Below are 20,416 nucleotides of genomic sequence, written 5' to 3'. Positions count from 1 at the left end.
GACACTAGTCCACAGTTTGAGAACTGCAAAACTAAGCATCTGTGATGGTATCTTCTAGACTGAGCACTGAGTCCGATTGGGTAGATAGAAAGATTAATCTAAATAATCTATATAGAAGCCTCTGGAACACCATAAAATTGGGTCCCTAATCCATGAACTATTGGAACTCATTTACAAAACTTTTCTTAAACATTACATGACTATATTGTGTCATACTATAGAATTAGAATTTATAATCCCTATTCCATGATGAGATACATTATAGCTCAAAGATATCTTAATTAAAACTACCTTTTGATAGGTTTTTTCCTCAAAAAGCATTTTATCAAAAAAATCCGATTTAAATAAAAAAAAATCCTTTTTTTTTTTTTAAATCATTGATTTTTATCCACCCTGTTTTTTACCCTTTTTTGTGAAGAGGTAGAAACACTAAGTTAAATATAGGTATTTAGTTGAGTTTGTGTTGTATTAAATTATTATTTTAATTGCCTATGCTCTGGTAGTTTGTGTATTGTAGACAGATGGGTTCTGACATTGTTGGGCTTGTTTTTCCTGGTAACCATTCTCCATTCTCTCTTGATGCTATTCTTTATTGGGGAGATGGGGAACTTTGAAGATACCTTCCTCTTCCCAAAGTGTGTAATGGTTTGTTAGCTGAATTAGGATATGTAGTACTCCACTCATTCATTGTTCCACCCATCCACCCGTATATATATGGCAGTTGGGGTTTGAACATTTTCTTCCAGGTTTAGTGGCTTATTGTCCGCATCATGGCCATATACCTTAAGTTATTTCTCTGCTGTTTTTGAAATCACATTTTCTGTTGAAATCAGAACATTGGGAAGTGGATGCCTGTTTGGATGTACAAAGCAGCACTAAAATTATTCCTTTTACTCTGAAGTTTATATAAGATTATGAACTGCATGTACTTCACGGGCCTCTGTATGTTCCCATTCTGGTATAAAGTGCCACCCGGAGTCTCAAGGTACAAGGGGGCATTCTTTGCAGGAGTGGATATACAGAGGCTCAAAGGTGTGCAGTTACTGATAAGTACTCTGCCTATCTGGCGTTTGGAGGGCTTACATAGTTAGTTTAGTTCTTTCTTCTTGTTATAGCTGCAACCATATTTCAGGTGATGTGCATGTAGTATGCTTATACTTACCTCTTACTCTCCCCAAAGTATTATGCTGCAAGGTGGCAATGTACTTAATGTACATAATTATTTGAAGAACGTTAAGGATATAAAGAGAATCTGGTAGACAATTTCAAAAATACTGTGATTCAAGGGGGGAAAAGGGACTTCCCTCTTCTATTCTATTTTTTCCATATGATGGCCTGATAGTATGTATTGGGGGTTGCCAATAAAAGGCCAACATATACTAATAGTTAACCACAGTTATTTTCTATTGTATTATTTAACATTTCTATTAAGAGAAAACTGTGATATCTTTTGGCAAATATTGACTTTATAATGGTCCAAAGAACAGCTTCAGAACTGAAAGTGACTACATTTGCACCAGCATTTATGTGTTATAGTAATTTTTTCTTTCAAATATTTGTCTAAATCTATTCAGGAGAGTATCAAGCCTAATTACTTTTGTTTTCCTGCTAGTCACCACAGTTAATGTTGTGTAGTTAATAATTTTCTATATAAAGAAATTCCACTCTTGCTCTTCTAATGACCTCATCTTAAGTTTATGTTCCCTTGTTCTTGTATTTACTCCAGCTCATACAATGCTTCCTTCTTTCTCTTTCACAATTAATATGCTGCTTACCTCAGTGAATTGCCATATGCAGAGGGAAGGGACCAGTAACAACAGAGATCAATTTATGTAAATTTATGACTAAAAGATTGCAGCTTTGTTAAATAACTTAACAAGATAACATCTAAAGCAGTGTTATTAGTAGTTTTGAAGACTGAGCTTGCACTTCAGGAAAATGAAACCACATGGTCCTCTCCTAATCCCTCCTGCCATTTGCTTTTAAAGGTCTACACATCTTCCCTTTTGTGAATCCATGCTGACTCTGCTTTTTTGTTGTAGTGTCCTCTTAATCTGTCCCTGGTCAATGCTGTCTCTAACTAGTTTTCCTAGATTCCTTTCTAAAAGTGAACTGTAGAAAAAATTATCAGAGTTAAGAGACAAAACTTTCATTCCATTCTGCTTCCCGGAGCACTAATTATGTATGTGAATATATGCATGTTGGCAGCAACCCCTATAGTTAGATTGCCTTATTTTTGTTGAGGAGATCTAACATCTCTATTGTTTGCTGTAGTGTTTGAACTTTGACGAGACACATTTATAGTAACATACATATCTGTGTAAAAATTGAATCATGGGGAGGGTACAAGTTGAACAGGTGTTAAGTAACACGCAAGATATTTTTGTAACGGTACAAGAAAAGGAACATCATGGAAATGGTGGCCAGGACCGAACAAAATTTGAATGAGGACTGTTGTGCACACTTTGTCATCACCACTGAATGTAAGAGTGTAAATGATACCTTAGAGATAACTACCCTCTCTTACCCTTCACGATTTGTGGTTGCTGGGTCACTCTTGCTGTCTGTCCCTGTGATTGACTTCTCTAAGACCAACAGTAAATGTTCTTTGGAAGGCCCCTTCTCTGGATCTTGTTCCCTGTGACTGTTCACCAGAGCTAAATTTTGACAAGTTTGGGTTCAGTACATATTTGATCAGGCTTTTAAACTAGCTAATAGGGTTATTGTTGCAGAAAGGCGTAGAGGTGTTTTAGAGTTTTTTAATTGGTAGAGTTATTTTTGTTAATTTTTATTACGGGGCATGCATGGGCAGATGGAAATGGACTTGTTATAAACTGTTAAAGAAAATAGCTGTAAAACTTCACATTGGTGGTGTGTACTGTGAAAATGATGAATCATAATCTGAATATTAACTGCATAATTTCTGCAGCATCGTCTTCCAGTTAATTCTTGAAAAAGTTATGTTATGTGGTAGAGAAAACCAGTGATTTTGTTCTTAAGTTCCTTACACATTTATGGTGCTTTATAAGTAATACATGATAATATTTGAGTGGGTAGAGGAAAAGTATGCTACCATAAATGCATCTTGAGTAAATGGAGTAAAATGAGCCAATGAACTCAGGAAAGGAGAGGTTATATAGGGTTTAATCAATGCAAAATATTTTTTTTAAAATACACTAGGGGTGTAAGTTGTCTTTTTCATGTAAATTTTGAATGCTGTAGAGTTCACTGTCTTATGAATAATATTTTTCCTTATCCAGAAAAAAATATGCACATAAAATTAGGACAGTTCTACTCTTGATAAACTTAGTTAAAATGCAATTGTGGATATTAAAAGTTGGTGTTGATCTGACCAAGTATAGTAGAGCCTTCCCAACCAGCAAAGTGTCTATATAGGGCTTGCTTAGAAAAGGAGAAAGAATGGCTGTTTATAAACTTGTTCTAAACACCCTTGCTATCTTAGTCTTGGATTTCATGTCCAAGCTGGGTCCTGGGCATGTATGACTGCGTGTGGAGATATGGGGAGGGTGATGGCAAAGATGAAGTAATCGTTCAGAACTGGGAAGAAAATGCTACTGGAGTAAATGGTTTGACAAGCTAATTTCATTATGTACTTAATTTCTTTAGTAATTTTACATTTTACCTTTTTTTAGTAAGGACATTTCAGACACCAAAATCTTAAAGGATTGCATATTCAGCATTAGGAAGTTTGACAAAGCAATGTAGAAGCATTGCAGAAAAATCTAATCCAAGTCCTGACATTGTGCTGGAGTGCTGTGTGCTGCAATTCTTTAAACTAGCTGGAACGTTAAGTAACTTTTAATGCAATTTAATCTTGCATCATTGAGCTCTTTGGGTCACAGATGCTGTAATGTGATATACATTATTATTTATACAGGAATAGAATTGACTGAGCCAGTCGGCAAGTTAGGGTGCTACACCATTACTGATAAAGAGCTATGCACTTTTTTCACAGTTATGCAAATCCCTGCACTGTCTGTGGCTGGCTGATTTGCACAATCAATATACAGTTATTTCTCAGCTTTATAGTATGTGGATCCCTCTACTCTTACTGGCTGACAGCCATTATTTAGTGTAGGGATTTGTTTGATCGCTACATGGTTATTTCTCAGTAACCGCACAGTAAATATGCAAATCTTTCTCTGGCTACTATAATCCCACTACTCTGATTGGCTCATATAGTCCAAAATTTTAAGGTGTTTGCCTGCAACATAGATGCTACCTCAGCCTCTTCCCCCACTTCACCTGATGCAGAAAACAACCCCCTCCCCACATACATACACACACCGCTCCAAAAGAAAATAGGACTTTTAAATTCTTCTGGTAAAACTTGTTTGTTTGTTTGTTTGTTTTTTGGTTTACGTTTTTGAATACATTTGGTTCATTTTCCTCCTTTCTCTTGTCCCTTCCCCTCTTCCCCTGGCAGCGAGGCAGTATTTCAAGAACAATTAATATATTTGTCTGTGTGTTTATATTGGGGTTTATCTCAGCCATGCCCTCTTAATTAAATTTTGAAACACAATCTAAACAAGATAGATTGTGGGTTTTCTGGAGGACAGAGCCTTGCATACCTGTAATGAGGAGGGGGAAAAAAGTTGGGGAAGCAAAGATGGAGAGAATGAGGAAGGATGGACCAAAAGGGATTAACTTTTATTTAAAAGCAATTTGTCTTTCATCATATTGACAACAAGACCCCATCTTGTGTTTTATAGTTTCTGCTGCTTCTATGTCGAATATTATATTTCATTTAATGTAGGTATAATGGTAACCTCTAGATGTGCCCTGGTAACTTGTTAATAGTAGGTGGGCACTCAGTTATAAGTGTTGAGTGGAATAGAAATACCTTAGTTACCTCGAATGCTGTGTACGACCATAGTTATAAGGAAACTTTCTGAGCTTGTTTCATTTCAATTAAGATGGTTAAAAGTAGCATTTTTCTTCTGCATGTAAAGTTTCAAAGCTGTATTAAGTCAGTGGTCAGATGTAAACTTCTGAAAGAACAACCATGTTTTGTTCAAGAGTTACGAACATTTCAGAGTTATGAACAACCTCTATTCGTGAGGTATTCGTAACTCTGAGGTTCTACTGTACTCTCTGGGAATGGTTTTACAATGTTTTCCACATTATAGTAGCTCCATCTAGGCTGTATTTCCCTAGTTTGTTTGTGAGAGGGTAATGGAAGACAGTATCAAAAGCCTGACTAAAGTCAAGATATATCACATCTATCATTTCCCCCCATCCACAAAGCTTGTTGTCATGTATGGTAGTAGTGTGCTCTGTTTGGAGACTCCTGCTATACAAAGGTGAAATTGACATGTTCATGTAATTCTAAGGATTTGTCATTTTTGTACTTTTTATAATAGTGGACAGAGTATCTTTTGATTTCTTAATTTTTAATTTTGTTTTGTGCGCAGTTGAGGAATAGTGCTTGGGATTTTCAGAGGAGCCTAAGGAGTGATGTACACACTAACTTGCCCTGCCCATGCACGGATTTGAACCAAAATAACTAAATTGCTTGCATTTTTTGTTGTCTTGATGCAAGTTTTTGTCTTGATCAGCCCTCAGGGAGTTAGCTACCCATTCTGTGAGTTCAGTGGGAGCAAGGTGCCTAATACCCTTAAGCTCATTTGAAAATTCCAGTCACTGTTCTTCAGTTATTCAGCAGTACCAGTCCAGATGGAAGAGTAGAGCTGCCTTTACCTAGCAGCTTGAAAACAGAAAATAAAATTTGAGGCTATATTTTAAAAATGAATCATGCACAATTGGAAAGGCCTGACTCTTGTCAGCTCATGTGCGTATTGGGGTATGCATACACACACAACCAGACACAGAACTGACTATCTGTGCATGCAGATCCCCAAGTTGCCAATTCTTAAATTACTGAAAATCTCTGTCTGTGAGTGAATGTTAACAGTTGTGTTACTGTTCTGTATATTGAACAACTGAATGGAGTTTGCTTTTAGAATGCATTTCATTCACACAGGATCTCAACATTCTTTACAGACACTATACAGATGTTACATTTCACAGTTAAATTGCCATTTGCCACTGCAACTCTAAATCAGTAAGGGTGGGGCTATTAAAATTAAACTGTATCTTTTTGAAGTTGCTGGTGAAAGTATGTACCTGTTAAGGGAAAAAAATCTCTCCCTTTGAGCACCCAAGAAACTAGTAAAAACTGTTAACAAATATATGAAATGTACTTTACTAAAGGTGAAAACCTAAAACCTTGTTAAAGATAAATTTTGCTTCAGATTTTTTCCTCTCAAAGCATTTAGCTCACTTCTTGATTTATTTATCCCTTTGTACTTTGTAATAGTTTGTGTAGAAGATGCTGTGAAAACTTAAATTGTATTGTATTCCTGTGTTTTTGTGCTGTGAAACAATGTTAAATGCTTTATGAAGCAAACACTAGTTATATATTTTCTTAGTTTTCTTACACAACCTTATTGTATTTTCCATGAAACAGTAGAATCTGACTGTCTCTCACTCTGTTCTAGTCTTTTCCTGTTGGTTAGCAAAGATGTAATAGCAAGTAATTTAGTGAGGTCTCATGCCACTTCTCCAAGATTATTTTTACAGATTACAGTACAGAACACAAAATAATATATTTCATATATAAAGCTTTTATTAATGACATAATACAACACAAAATGAACTTAGTTCATTTATCTCTTTTGTTTTTGTACACACATTTGCTAATTCTCAAAATTAACTAATTAGCAATGGGGTTTTCAATTAGTGTGAATTAGCTGAGATTCTGCTGTTTCCATATTTCATTTCTTGTAACAAGTCAGTGTTCCAAAGAGTTATATGTTTTGAATCCTTTCAGCTGCTCTTTTGACAGATTCATAGAGAGTATTCCATTCTTAGGACTATGTTTTCATCTTGATTTCTAGATTAATTAACGTGCCCCCCTACAACAACATATCTCCCCCACACGCTCATTTAGAACAGAAGACTGGGAGTCAGGACCCCTGCATTCTGTTCCTGGCTCTGCTACTGACTTGGTGTGTGATCTTGGCAAAAATCTTTTATGTTCTGATTTTCAAAGATGCTGAACAGCTGCAGTGCTTCCTGCTAACATTCTGTGCCTCATTTTCCTCACATGTAAAATCAGTATAGTAATGCCTGTTTCACAGAGGTATCTTATGTGTTAATATATGTGAAGAACATTTGGACCCTTGGGTGGTCAAAGTGCAAAGTATTATTTTTCTTAGAGGAGATGCTTACTGAAGCCAAAACTGTAAACCATGATAAATCTTGTTACCTGTTTACCTAAAACCAGGCTCCAGCAATGTCTGGAATTATTGATTCTCAAAAATATATCATTATTTCTCATATAATTGATATATCAGATACTGATCCACTTTGAGCAGCTGTTCATAGGTTTGTATGGATGTAGTTGATATTAAACTTATTTTCCTTTTAAGTCAAGTCAGTTTTGGTGGTGAAGCATGTCTTATTGGTTACCCTAGAGCAGCGGTTCTCACAACAAATTTTTTGGTGGCCTCAGAGTGCAGCCACCAATTCTTGCTGGTGGCTGCTCTGACAATTTTTCCTAATTTACTTAATTAACTTTAGAAAAAACAAATAATTATGCACACATACATGTCCAAATCTTTGTAATTTATTTATGATGGGGCTGGGGTTTTTTTTGTTTTTGTTTTGCCAGACTTCAATAACAAAAAAAAAAATGTACGATTGTCTCTATTATTTACTGAACCTAAACAGTATACTGAACAGAATAGAAACACAGATAAGGTGCTTTGCATGTTTTGCTTTTTTGGTTGATTTTTTTTTTTCAGACTTGCTAGCTAGTCAGTCTGCTGCTATGATAATTGATAGTTGTATATTTGTTAATGTCACTTTTCACAGCAGACTTACTCAGCCGTGGCAAGCTGGGGGACAAATTAAGCCCTGGATGGGGGGGGCAGGGATGATGGGGGAGCTGGGTGGAGGGCCCAAGGAGGCAGCGGGGGTCAGGGCGATGGTGGGGGTTCTGAGCCTGGGGTCCCACTGCAAAGCTGGGGGAAGGAGGAGGCAGTGGAGTCAGAGGCAATATGGGGGGGGACAGAGCCCGAAGCCCAGCAGCTGGGAGATGGAGCCGACTGCTGCACGGCTAGAACCTGCCGCCCACTCCAGGGCTGAAGCCTGAGCCCCACCGCCCTGGGAAAGTGGAATAATCTCACTGGTTGCCTGCTCCTACAGTGTTTGGGGCTCCAGAAGGGGGTAGGGACCAGCACCTGCTGGCAGCCCCAGGGGAGGGGCCACTGCTTCTCCCCACCTCATCATCACACCAGAGGCTGTGGCCACATGCGGCCATGGTGGCTGCATTTGAGAGAAACTGCCCTAGGGCCTGAAATCCTTGATGTACACAGAATGGGTGTGTTTGCTCATCCTTTTCGACCCAGAGTCTAGGGAGAACAGGTAAGCTTTGCAATGTAACCCTAAAAGGAAAAAAAAATCAGGTTCTGATAAAACGAGTCCCACAATTGAAGACCCCTTGCTGAAAAAACAATCTGACTCCAGTCACTGTGCAGTTAAAATGGGGACTGCTTTGCACAAAGTAAATTTCAGATTTCAATATATCTAAAGAAAATTATTCTCATTATGATGATGGGCTTGTATTTACTATCCCAAATACATTTAAACACTCTAATTTTATGTACTCATATGTAATATTGCAAACTTTTGTTGTGATTGTAATAAATGCTTGTGAAACATGTATATGATGTCTTCATCGATAAACAATGCAGGTGATGCATAATTATGTTTTTCCTTTAAAGTTCCGTTATATGATTTACACTCTGTCATATTGGTTTAACATGCAATTCCATATGAGATGACCACAGCTCTGAGTTAATGCAAAGCACTTTTTTCATTGAGTATCCATTATCTGATCTGAAACTTAGTCAGAGCAAATAACAAAACGATTTTAGTATAATATATGCTTGAGACTGCAGAACTCAGCTGGCTGAGTCAGTAAATGCTGACCCAGTCTTTCACCAGCTCATTTGGAAGTCAAGCTGTGTTGTAATAAATGGGTTGTTAATATCATAAAAAAATCTTAATATATTGAAAACTGGGAAAATAGCAGAGAGAACTGTCCAAATGATGAGAGAAGAAAAACATTTACAAGTTAGTTGGCATGGGTGCAGAATATTGTATTTCCAGACTCTTTGGGGGAAAAGTTTGGATTGAGAATACTGCTACTCTGCATGTACATAGTGCTTTTCATCTCATGTTGTCACGTCTCTTGTCAAAAATGATTTAAGTATTAAGTGAAGAAGTTGAGACACAAAGAAATTAAATGAGTTGTACAAGGTCACATAGGAAGTCATTTGCAAAGTCAAAAATGGAACTCTGATTTCCTGCCTCCCAGTCTTCTGCTCTAACCGTATAGCTTGGTCTCCTATGTCTAAATTCTCTAGAAATATTTTTTGTAAATAAAAGGAGTTGGAAAATTTTACTATTATGTGGGTTAAACAAAGGAAAAGAAGCTACTGAAATTAAATTGATTTTTCCAAGTATTAGTGTTTGAAGATTTGTATAGTATATCAGTTTTGCTTTTAAATAATGATTTAAATCAGTTTTTCCTCTTATATCCCTTCTATCATACAATATCCTTAGTTTTCTTACTCTCTTGAGCTACCTATTATTTTTGCAAAGTTATGTTTTATTATTTGGTTCTTTTCTGTGACCCACAGTGACAGGGCTACCTGTCAAATGAAATTTTTTTTTAGATAATGAATGAGATATTACAGCAGGAAAAAAATTGCTTGTATGGATTTGACTAACAACTAAAAAACTGTGTATAAAATACTGCTAAGCACTGGGATGGGAATACTGTCAAATTCTCTGTGTGTGTGTGTGTGTGTACAGGAACTTGACAAGAGGAGTTGGTAGATTTAGAGAGATTCTAAGAGCTGTTGAAACAAGAACTACACAAAATCTACGAATGGTGAGTTTTACAAACTTACATTGACTGCTTAAAATCTAAATGTAGAAATGATAAACATACATTTATTACAGAGGCAAACAAATCAGATTACAGCACTGTAGTCTATTCGTTACTAAAACCTATACAATTTTGCAAAATTTGGGATTAAAATAATTAGTAAAAACAGAAGAGACTGTTTGATCAGCCGTCTTTCTTCCCTTCTCTCCATTCATCTGACTTCCCTTCTCTCCTTCTTTATCTAGTTGTTGTGTAAAATGAATTAGGCTTGGAACCATGATAAATGTCTAATGAACTTTACTGTATTTCAGTTCTGCAGAGGCATTGTTTCATCACTCTTAGGGTTCTGCACTGTTTGTTTTTGTTTTTCCAGAATACTGACTTTGAGTTCCATTGTCATGTAAATTACCTCTTCTCTCCCATAAAACTTCTTCAAAAAAGAGAACCCATAAAGGAGGTTCATATCCATATCCATATCAAGTAAGCATTCACTAAACAAGTGTTAACAAATATAAATCAAAAGTTTTCAGATAAGAGTAAGGGATATGCAACACTTGTTACAATGCATTTTGTCTTTTATCAGAGGGGTAGCCATGTTAGTCTGGATCTGTAAAAGCGACAAAGAGTCCTGTGGCACCTTATAGACTAACAGACGTATTGGAGCATAAGCTTTTTGGGTGAATACCCACTTCGTCGGATGCATGTAGTGGAAATTTCTAGAGGCTGAGGACTGTATGTGATGGCCAGTGGAGTTCTGTTGGTTTCTTTCTTGGGCTTGTCTTGCAGCAGGAGGCTTCTGGGTACACATCTGGCTCTGTTGAACTGTTTCCTTATTTCTCGTGTGGGTATTGTAGTTTGAGAATGCTTGGTGAAGATCTTGTAGGTGTTGGTCTCTGTCTGAGGGGTTGGAGCAAATGCGGTTGTACCAGCGACACCATCACAGGACCTAACCAGATCAGCCACACCATCACCGGTTCATTCACCTGCACGTCCACCACCTCAACTGCTAGAAGAGGGTCTCATCCTCCCTGATTGAACTAACCTTGTTATCCCTAGCCTGATTCTTGCTTGCATATTTATACCTGCCTCTGGAAATTTCCACTACATGCATCTGACGAAGTGGGTATTCACCCACGAAAGCTTATGCTCCAATACATCTGTTAGTCTATAAGGTGCCATAGGACTCTTCGCAATTTTGTCTTTTGTTATTCTAAACCATTTTTACAGACGTACTAGACAAGAGTTCTAGTATAGTCTCTCCAAAACGTCCAAAACACCATTAGAAAATCAGTTAGCTTTTTTTAATGAGATCTCAAAAACCACATTTTTCATAAATGGTGAAATATTAGACATTTAAAGGAGGCCAGTAATATTCCATGTACAAAGTGTAAATAGAACAATAAGAAATGGAAGGTAGGTTTCTCACATTACAAGGATCAAAAAATGAAAGATGTCACTCATACAGTGACACTTCTGGCTCAGTTGCTAACCATCTGTTGCTAAGAAATGCTGACAACTCTTGTACAGATGCTGAGGTTGTCCCATTTCTATAGCAGTCCACTTTACCACTTCTAAGACTCCAAAATTCAAAATTTTTCAACACTGTCATCCAGGGTCATATGTAGCTAATACACATATGTATAAAGCATTTAGAAAGGGATTAAGCTGATAGTTTTGGATCTAAGACAGTCTTTTTGACACAATCCTTGTGGGGTACAAAATATATCAGAAGGACAGAACAAGTCGTGCGAGGGCGGGGGAGGAGGGTGTGGCACTATATGTGAAAGAAAATGTAGAATCAAATGAAGTAAAAATCTTAAATGAATCCACATGTTCCCTAAAATCTCTATGGATAGTAATTCCATGCTCTAATAAGAATATAACAGTAGGGATCTATTGTCGACCACCTGACCAGGACAGTGATAGTGACTATGAAATGCTAAGAGAGATTAGAGAGGCTACCAAAATAAAGAACTCAATAATAGTGGCAGATTTCAGTTATCCCCATATGGACTGGATACATGTCACCACAGGACAAAACGCAGAGACAAAATTTCTCATTACCTTAAATGACTGCTTCTTGGAGCAGCTGGTACAGGAACCCACAAGGGGAGAGGCAATTCTCGATTTAGTCCTGAATGGAGCGCAGGATCTGATCCAAGAGGTAACTGTAACGGCACCGCTTGGAAATAGTGACCATAATATAATAACATTTAACATTCCTATGGTGGGAAGAACACCTCAGCAGCCCAACACTGTGGCATTTAATTTCAGAAAGGGGAACTGTGCAAAAATGAGAAGGTTAGTTAAACAGAAATTAAAAGGTACAGTGACTAGAGTGAAATCCATGCAAGCTGCATGGACACTTCTCAAAGACGCCATAATAGAGGCCCAACTTAAATGTATACCCCAAATTAAAAAACACAGAAAAAGAACTAAAAAAGAGCCACCGTGACTTGACTTAACCATGTAAAAGAAACAGTGAGAGATAAAAAGGGATCTTTTAAAAAGTGGATGTCAAATCCTAGTGAGGTAAATAGAAAGGAGCATAAACACTGCCAAATTAAGTGTAAAAATGTAATAAGAAAAGCCAAAAAGGAGTTTGAAGAACAGCTAGCCAAAAACTCAAAAGGTAATAACAAAATGTTTTTTAAGTACATCAGAAGCAGGAAGCCTGCTAAACAACCAGTGGGGCCCCTGGACGATCGCGATACAAAAGGAGCACTTAAAGACAATAAAGTTATTGTGGAGAAACTAAATTAATTCTTTGCTTCAGTTTTCACGGCTGAGGATGTCAGGGAGATTCCCAAACTGAGCCGTCCTTTGTAAGTGACAAATCTGAGGAATTGTCACAGATTGAAGTGTCGTTAGACGAGGTTTTGGAATTAATTGATAAACTTAACAGTAACAAGTCACGGGGACCAGATGGCATTCACCCAAGAGTTTTAAAGAACTCAAATGTGAAATTGCAGAACTATTAACTATGTTCGTAACCTGTCCTTTAAATCAGCTTCTGTATCCAATGACTGGAAGATAGCTAATGTAACACCAATATTTAAAAAGGGCTCTAGAGGTGATCCCGGCAATTACAGACTGGTAAGTCTGACGTTAGTACCGGGCTAATTAGTTGAAACAATAGTAAAGAATAAAATTGTCAGACACATAGAAGAACATAAATTGTTGCACAAAAGTCAACATGGTTTCTGTAAAGGGAAATCATGTCTTACTAATCTATTATAGTTCTTTGAGGGGGTCAACAAATATGTGGACAAGGGGAATCCAGTGGACATAGTATACTTAGATTTCCAGAAAGCCTGTGACAAGGTCCCTAACCAAAGGCTCTTATGTAAATTAAGTTGTCATAGGATAAGAGGGAAGATCCTTTCATGAATTGAGAACTGGTTAAAAGACAGGGAATAAAAGGTAAATTTTCAGAATGCAGAGGGGTAACTAGTGATGTTTCCCAAGGGTCAGTCCTAGGACCAATCCTATTCAACTTATTCATAAATGATCTGGAGAAAAGGTAAACAGTGAGGTGGCAAACTTTGCAGACGAAACTAAACTGCTCAAGATAATTAAGACCAAAGAAGACTGTGAAGAACGTCAAAAGATCTCACAAAACTAAGTGATTGGGCAACAAAATGGCAAATGAAATTTAATGTGGATAAATTTCAAAGTAATGCACATTGGAAAAAATAACCCTGACTATACATACAATATGATGGGGCCTAATTTAGCTACAACTAATCAGAAAAGAGATCTTGGAGTCATCGTGGATAGTTCTCTGAAGACATCCATGCAGTGCACAGCAGCAGTCAAAAAAGTGAACAGGATGTTAGGAATAATTAAAAAAGGGGTAGAGAATAAGAGAGAGAATATCTTATTGCACTTATATAAATCCATGGTACGCCAACATCTTGAATACTGTGTACAGATGTGGTCTCCTCATCTCAAAAAAGATATACTGGTATTAGAAAAGGTTCAGAGAAAGGCAACTAAAATGATTAGGGGTTTGGAATGGGTCCCATATGAGGAGAGATTAAAGAGGCTAGGACTTTTCAGCTTGGAAAAGAGGAGACTAAGGGGGGATATGATAGAGGTATATAAAATCATGAGTAGTGTGGAGAAAGTGAATAAGGAAAAGTTATTTACTTGTTCCCATAATATAAGAACTAGGGGTCACCAAATAAAATTAATGGGCAGCAGGTTTAAAACAAATAAAAGCAAGTTCTTCACACAGTGCAGTCAACCTGTGGAACTCCTTGCCTGAGGAGGTTTTGAAGGATAGGACTAGAACAGGGTTTAAAAGAGAACTAGATAAATTCATGGAGGTTAAGTCCATTAATGGTTATTAGCCAGGATGTGTAAGGAATGGTGTCCCTAGCCTCTGTTTGTCAGAGGGTGGAGATGGATGGCAGGAGAGAGATCACTTGATCATTACCTGTTAGGTTCACTCCCTCTGGGGCAGCTGGCATTGGAAACTGTCGGCAGACAGAATACTGGCCTGGATGGACCTTTGGTCTGACCCAGTGTGGCCATTCTTATGTTCTTTATTTTAAGCTGGAGAAATAGAGATATACAGTACCCAGAATATTTTGGCCAAAAAATAAACCTTTTATGTTCTCTGTCTCTAATGAACTATTTCACTGATGTTTACTTGAACTTGTTTGGAGGTAGATTTTTCATGTTAATATTTTATTTGTGAGTTTCTTCAATGATCAGGGAGAACAGAATTTTTAACAATTTTTAATAGTTTTGTGGTATGCAGGAAGACAAATGAGAATATGTAGTTTGGGGTTTTTTTAAAACAAATTTATTCTTCAAATGTTTTATTTTCAGTCTACATAGAAATTACCAGGGGAATAAATTAGTTCTCTTTTTGAAGTAAAATATATATAACACAATGAAAGCTATTGCAGCAAGAGTTCAACAAAGGCCATTTTGTTGAGCTCTTGAAAAATAACAAAGGGATTAAAAATCTTTAGTCTACATATTGTGGTGGTGATGCAATTTGAGTTATATTTTTATGGATATTAAAAGCCCACTGAGATTTTATTTGGGGAAGAATACAGGAATTAATTTCCTTGCATGGTGATCATAATATACTGTCAGATTCCTTCTTTTACGGAAGTTAAGCTCTGTTATACTGTTTAGGATTTCTGGGGCGGGGGAGGAGGGCAATCAAGATAAACATCTGATTCAAAGCTGGCAGTGTTTGCTGTTAGTGCTGCTGTCACAATTCAGGGGTAACTATACTGCATTCCCACTCCATGGACCTTCAAGGGCACTCAAGGTTTCAGGACCCCAGCCATTACTTCTGGGTGGAGACACTCTCTCCCTCCTGACCAGGGGTTATAAGGCTGCACCGCCCCTTGCCTTACACTGTGATATCCCCAGGAAATCATTCTGCCTGAAGGCCAGCACTGAAGCTGTGCTTTCTCTCCAAGGGCTCTGAGCAGTATATTGCAGAGGTTATAAGTTAGACTCTGCTGAGAAGGAGCAGTGTGCTATTTATTCTTAGGATAAAGCATCACAGAGGAAATACTTAAACAATACAAGTTCTTTCACTCTACTGAATGTACCAGAAACTGTTCATCTTCCACATGGGGAGTCTGGTAGGCCAACATCTCTTCACTAAGGGTTGGGGTCTCCCTTGGACAGTTTTGTCCATTTTCTTACTCTAAATGAAGCCCCCAGTCAGTTTAAACTCAGGCTTTATATATCCTAAATTCTATTTTTGTCTCTTGGTCTCAGAAAACCCAGCCTGAACTATATACGAAACCACCCCAACAGGTGGTGCTTAGTTGTTTACTATCCCGAGGTAATTGCCCCCTAATATTTTTAGTTCCTGTAGGAGCTGTAATAACTGTCCCCCACAGAGCAGAATAGAATCATACATAAACCATTCATAAGTTTAATGCAGTGGTCCCCAAAGATATTGCATGTGATATCTGTCACAGCTACTATTTGTATTGTCAGAGCAATGAGAGGGCCCAATCAGGGTTGAGGCTGCATTGTGGCAGGCACCGTTTCAGCACATAGGGAGATATTGTCCCATCACAAAAAATTTATTCTAAGGCCCTCATACTCATACACTTATACATATTAATAATCAAATGGAGTTTAATGGAATTACTTGCATATGTAAAACTACTTTGTGTATACATGTTTGTAGAAGAGGACATAGAGAACAGAAAGATGAGGGCAATGGTGATAGCTAATCCGTGTAACCTCTTGTTCCTATGTGCACAGCTTGATGGCAAAATCATTGATATTTGTGACAAGATGGCCGATGTTAGTATTGTGGGTGCTGTGCTTTTCTTGGTGGGGGGCTAAGATGCCACCTCTCGCCCCTGCTCTTGGGGCGCTGAGGTCCCTGCTAGTGCTCGGGAAGGTGGTAGAGGAGGGAAGCGGGGGAAGGGCCTGGGTTTGTTCCTCACTCTGAGCCCCAACCCCTCTCAACCCGTGCGGGTCCTGACCTCCTTCTCCCTTGGGTGGGGTACGTTCGGTTCTTAGACACTGGGGGAGGGAGTCTCCCTCCCCTGCTGCAGCAGGGTCTCCCTTACTTTGGTTCTCTGGTCTTTCAAATTTTACAACACTCCTCCAAGCTCCACCTTCCTCCTCCTCTCTGACTGCCTGAAGCAGGGGGTTTTATTAGGTTCCTAACAGGGCCTTAATTGACTACAGGTGCTCCAATTAACCTGTCTCAACCCTCCCTAGTCTACAGGCAGCCACTCCTTAATTAGTCTAGGGCTTATATTTCCTCTCTACCACTCTCCCTGGCCCTCCTGTATCACATATTATAAAAAGGAACTAAAATTTCAGGTCCTGTGAACCAAAACATGTAATTTTAATAGAAAATTGCATTTTTACTGGGTTTGAATTGATGAAGTTAAGGATTCAAATTAAGCCTTCTTGGCAGTAATGTCTGTAATGTAGAATAATAGAAAACACACCTGAATTTAACTGATTTTTAGGTATATTAGCGTATTTTGATAGGTTTCTTCAAATATCTGGGATTTACCCATTAAAGTTCTGTCAAACAGTTTTGAAAGCTTTTTGTTGTAGTCTTGTACAGAAGCAAACTGGACAATGTGCCTTTCATTCCTGGTGTGCAGGGCATTCTGAGTTTTTTCAGGCCAATGGAAAAATATGTGGTGGTCAGGTCATCTTGTTTGTTCATTTTTTGCATGAAGCAAAAAAATAAAGGAAGATGGGAATTCTCTATAATGAATAGTCTGAGAATAGAAACCTTTTTGAGCAAAATCATATTGAACATGACTTAGTCCTCATTTGACAAAATCCCAGTTTTTTGAAGACTTCCTGTTCAGCATTTCTAGGAGAAAATATTTTTCTGTTTTTCTTTCACAGACAATAGCCAGGCAGTTAGCAGAAATTTTGTTACGAGGTATGTCTGAACAGAGTTACTGGAATCCACTGGAAGACCCTCCTCACCAGTCACCTCTTGATGATCCACTCCGGAAAGGCTCAAATACTAAAAATTATGCACTTAGCAGAAGACCCCGAGTGTACACTGGAGAAAAGTATGGAATGAGTTCTTCATATCACTACTGGTTTTCTAATTATCATTGTTCTATTCATTAAATATCTTAATTATATTATTGACGAGGAAAGAGGCATTTCAATAAGGGCACAGTCCTATCTTATACTGTTGGGAGAAAGGTAGGGGATTCCATTTTCTCAGAAAGCAGAAGAGTAGAACCTTTTCCTAATGCTGTAGAGCCCACTACAGGAAGGGAGCCTGACTAGCCAGCATATCTGTCAGGGCTGGGCCATGGGCAGCGAGTGTGCACTGGTCAATTACCAAGTTGTGGTCAGGTGATGGGTAGTGAAGTTGGGATTGAGCCAAATCAGGACACCAGCAAGTCAGGGTCAGACACTCAGTTGCAAGCAGAAGGGAAGTAGTGGTGACAGGGTTGAGCCAGGTCTGGATACCAATAAGGCAGGGTCAGGCTCCAGGTTACAGACAGGAGGTGAGTGCCTGAGTTGGAGGTTCACAGTAAGGCAAGGTCTGGAGTGGAAGCATGCATGTGGTCTGTATCATTGCTCCGACTGCAGTGGGTAATGGATTCTTGGTTTATATACCAGGATGGGCCAATCAGTGTACTACATGGGTGAGATGCCATTCAAGCCCCACTGGGCGATACTTCCTGCAGTGTCTAGCTTCACATGGTCCACCAACAGCAGCCTGGCCTGAGCTCTGATGGTGATACAGAAGTGACAATGGCCAAGAACCTCCATGGTTCCTGGTTCTAGAACTACAGATGCTTACAACATCATTTATCAGAGAAGTGGAGGTTTATGGGTTCAGTTTAACTAGTACACATGCTGTGATCAGCAGCACACATTAGCTGGGGTACATAGGTGATTACAGTGAGCCTGGCAGTGTGTCTTCCCCCCACCTTGAGCTATCTTGTCATGTACCACTCCACTGCTCTTGACATCCGTAGTTTGAGCAGCTCCCTTGGGAAAGGCAGGATTTCTCTCCGGATGATTTGAAACTACAAAATTGCTATTTGCTCCTTTTTAGAAAAAAAATTGAAGATGTGGAGGCAGGATTGTGTGTTTTGTCCTGCAAACCAGATAACGAGTAAATCCCTTTAGGTATTAAAGCTGTACAATTTGTGCGCTGTTTCTAGACTTCTATATTTTCTCGCACTAGAGAAAGCAATGATAGAGAAAGCAATAGGGAGATTCATTATGTCTCAGTGACAGATTTGAAAAACATTTATAGCACTTTGCACAGGGAGTATATTTCCCAAGGCAGCTGCCTCTTAATCCTCTTAAGCCAACCCTGGCATTTCTCTGCCATGTCAGCTCGTTGTTGAGTTTGCTTTTCTTCCACGTAGTCAAGCAAGTGGTATGGTATTACATGGCTCTCTGTGCTGATTTGCGTTTAAAGTTCTGGTTATTTCTCCCCCTCCCCATCCCAAAAACCCCCCACCTTCACTGCTTGAAGAACATTATTTCCACTTCCTCATGTCTCATTCCTGATTCCTCATTCTGTCCTGATCACTGCTAATGTAATGAATGTGGATAACTATTTTCTGGAACTTAATTTTTCTCTTCAAAGGTAACAGTTTTTCAAGTAGCGTCCCTATGTGTGCTCCACTTTACTTCAGGAGTGCACATGCCCCAGGCACCTTTGACTGGAGATTTTAGGTAGCAGCTCAAGTTCGGCCTGTGCATGCATTCCAGACCTCCTTGTGCCCTATACTTATACTTGTATGGGGGAGCCACCGTCTGTACCTTCTCAACCACCTTATATCCTGACACAGAGCATTTGGTGTGCCCCTTTTTAGCAGTAGTTAGCCTTCAGCCCTTTGGGCTGTCTAGGTCTAGTTTAGTTTTGATTTAGTTTACTTTAGTTTTTTATTTAGTTTAGTTATATAATTCCTTCATTTATTTTCTTGGGTTTATTTGGTTACATATCCCTTTCCTCTGGCTTCCCTTCTTGAGGGGTTCTCCCTCAGGGGGTTTTGGATAATAAGTAAATCCCTTTGGGTATTAAAGCAGGGGTCAACTACTTACCAGCATAGAGACACCTCTCCTGATGCCTTCACCAAAGGTGAGGTTCCTAAGGTGAGGCAATCTTGTGTTCCCTCTCCTCCTATCTGGTATGATCAGCATTAGACACCACTGCTTCTACTGACCATACTGGAACCCGTGAGCTGCCTGTAGTCAGCAAGTTTCGAGAGCTCCCAGCTATTCACATGGGGATCATCCTGAAAGACACAGTCTCCGCCCCATCTCTCCCTCCTCAAGTGGGAATCTTTTGAGGAGCAGGAGGTTACAGCTGATAAGGAGGTAACAACACAAACTAATATCTCCTCCCCTTCACCTCATGAGGCTGTGCTGCCTTCCTCACCACCTTATGCAGAGGATTTTAAATGGCTTCAAGAATTTAATAAATGGATTAACAATTCACTCCAAAATCCCCTGAAGGAGGTCCAAGATGCTCACCATAAGATTTTAGACATTCTCCACATGACAACTTTTGGTTGAGTGGCATTGCTGGTGAAGAAGGCTCTGCTTGAATCCACCAGACATCTGTCAGACTCCTGCTACAGTACTGATTACATGCAGACTAGCTGACAAAAAGTGTTACATCCCAGCAAAACAATGAGTTTTTATTTACACATCCTCCGCCTAATTCTTTGTTTGCGGAAGCCATCAACGAGCATGGCAGACAACACCTTACGATAAGGGCTAAAAGTGCTTGGACCTCTTTGGTTGTAAGAGCTACTCCTCTGTGACGCTATGATTTAGGATTATGAATTGCCCAGCTCTGATGGCAAAGTGTAATTACACCAACTACAGTAAATATAATGCTTTTATTGAACATCTCCCTCTCAAACCACGGGAAAAATTTCAGGCCATCACAGGGGAAGGTCAGCTCCTAGCAAGGACAAC

The 20,416-nt window shown here is 38.8% G+C and overlaps 1 protein-coding gene across 5 annotated transcripts in view; it reads left to right on the top strand.

The window, feature by feature from the left end:
• Nucleotides 1-20,416, top strand: part of TTC7B (tetratricopeptide repeat domain 7B) — a 311,774-nt gene that overhangs the window by 95,439 nt on the left and 195,919 nt on the right. For 3 of the 5 annotated variants that reach the window (XM_073349422.2, XM_073349421.2, XM_073349424.2), the window contains 2 exons: nucleotides 9,907-9,985; nucleotides 17,354-17,526. The exons of 1 other annotated variant lie outside the window; for it this stretch is intronic. In XM_073349422.2, coding sequence (XP_073205523.1) covers nucleotides 9,907-9,985; nucleotides 17,354-17,526 — 252 coding nt within the window. Of the gene's footprint in view, nucleotides 1-9,906; nucleotides 9,986-17,353; nucleotides 17,527-20,416 lie in introns of those variants that run through there. One more of the 5 variants, XM_073349425.2, reaches the window with a different exon arrangement.

Source organism: Lepidochelys kempii, chromosome 6 (genome assembly GCF_965140285.1).
Source record: "Lepidochelys kempii isolate rLepKem1 chromosome 6, rLepKem1.hap1, whole genome shotgun sequence".
Classification (NCBI taxonomy): Eukaryota; Metazoa; Chordata; order Testudines; family Cheloniidae; genus Lepidochelys; species Lepidochelys kempii.
Note: the sequence above shows the minus strand (reverse complement) of the source record. Positions and strands in the feature narration are given on the sequence as shown.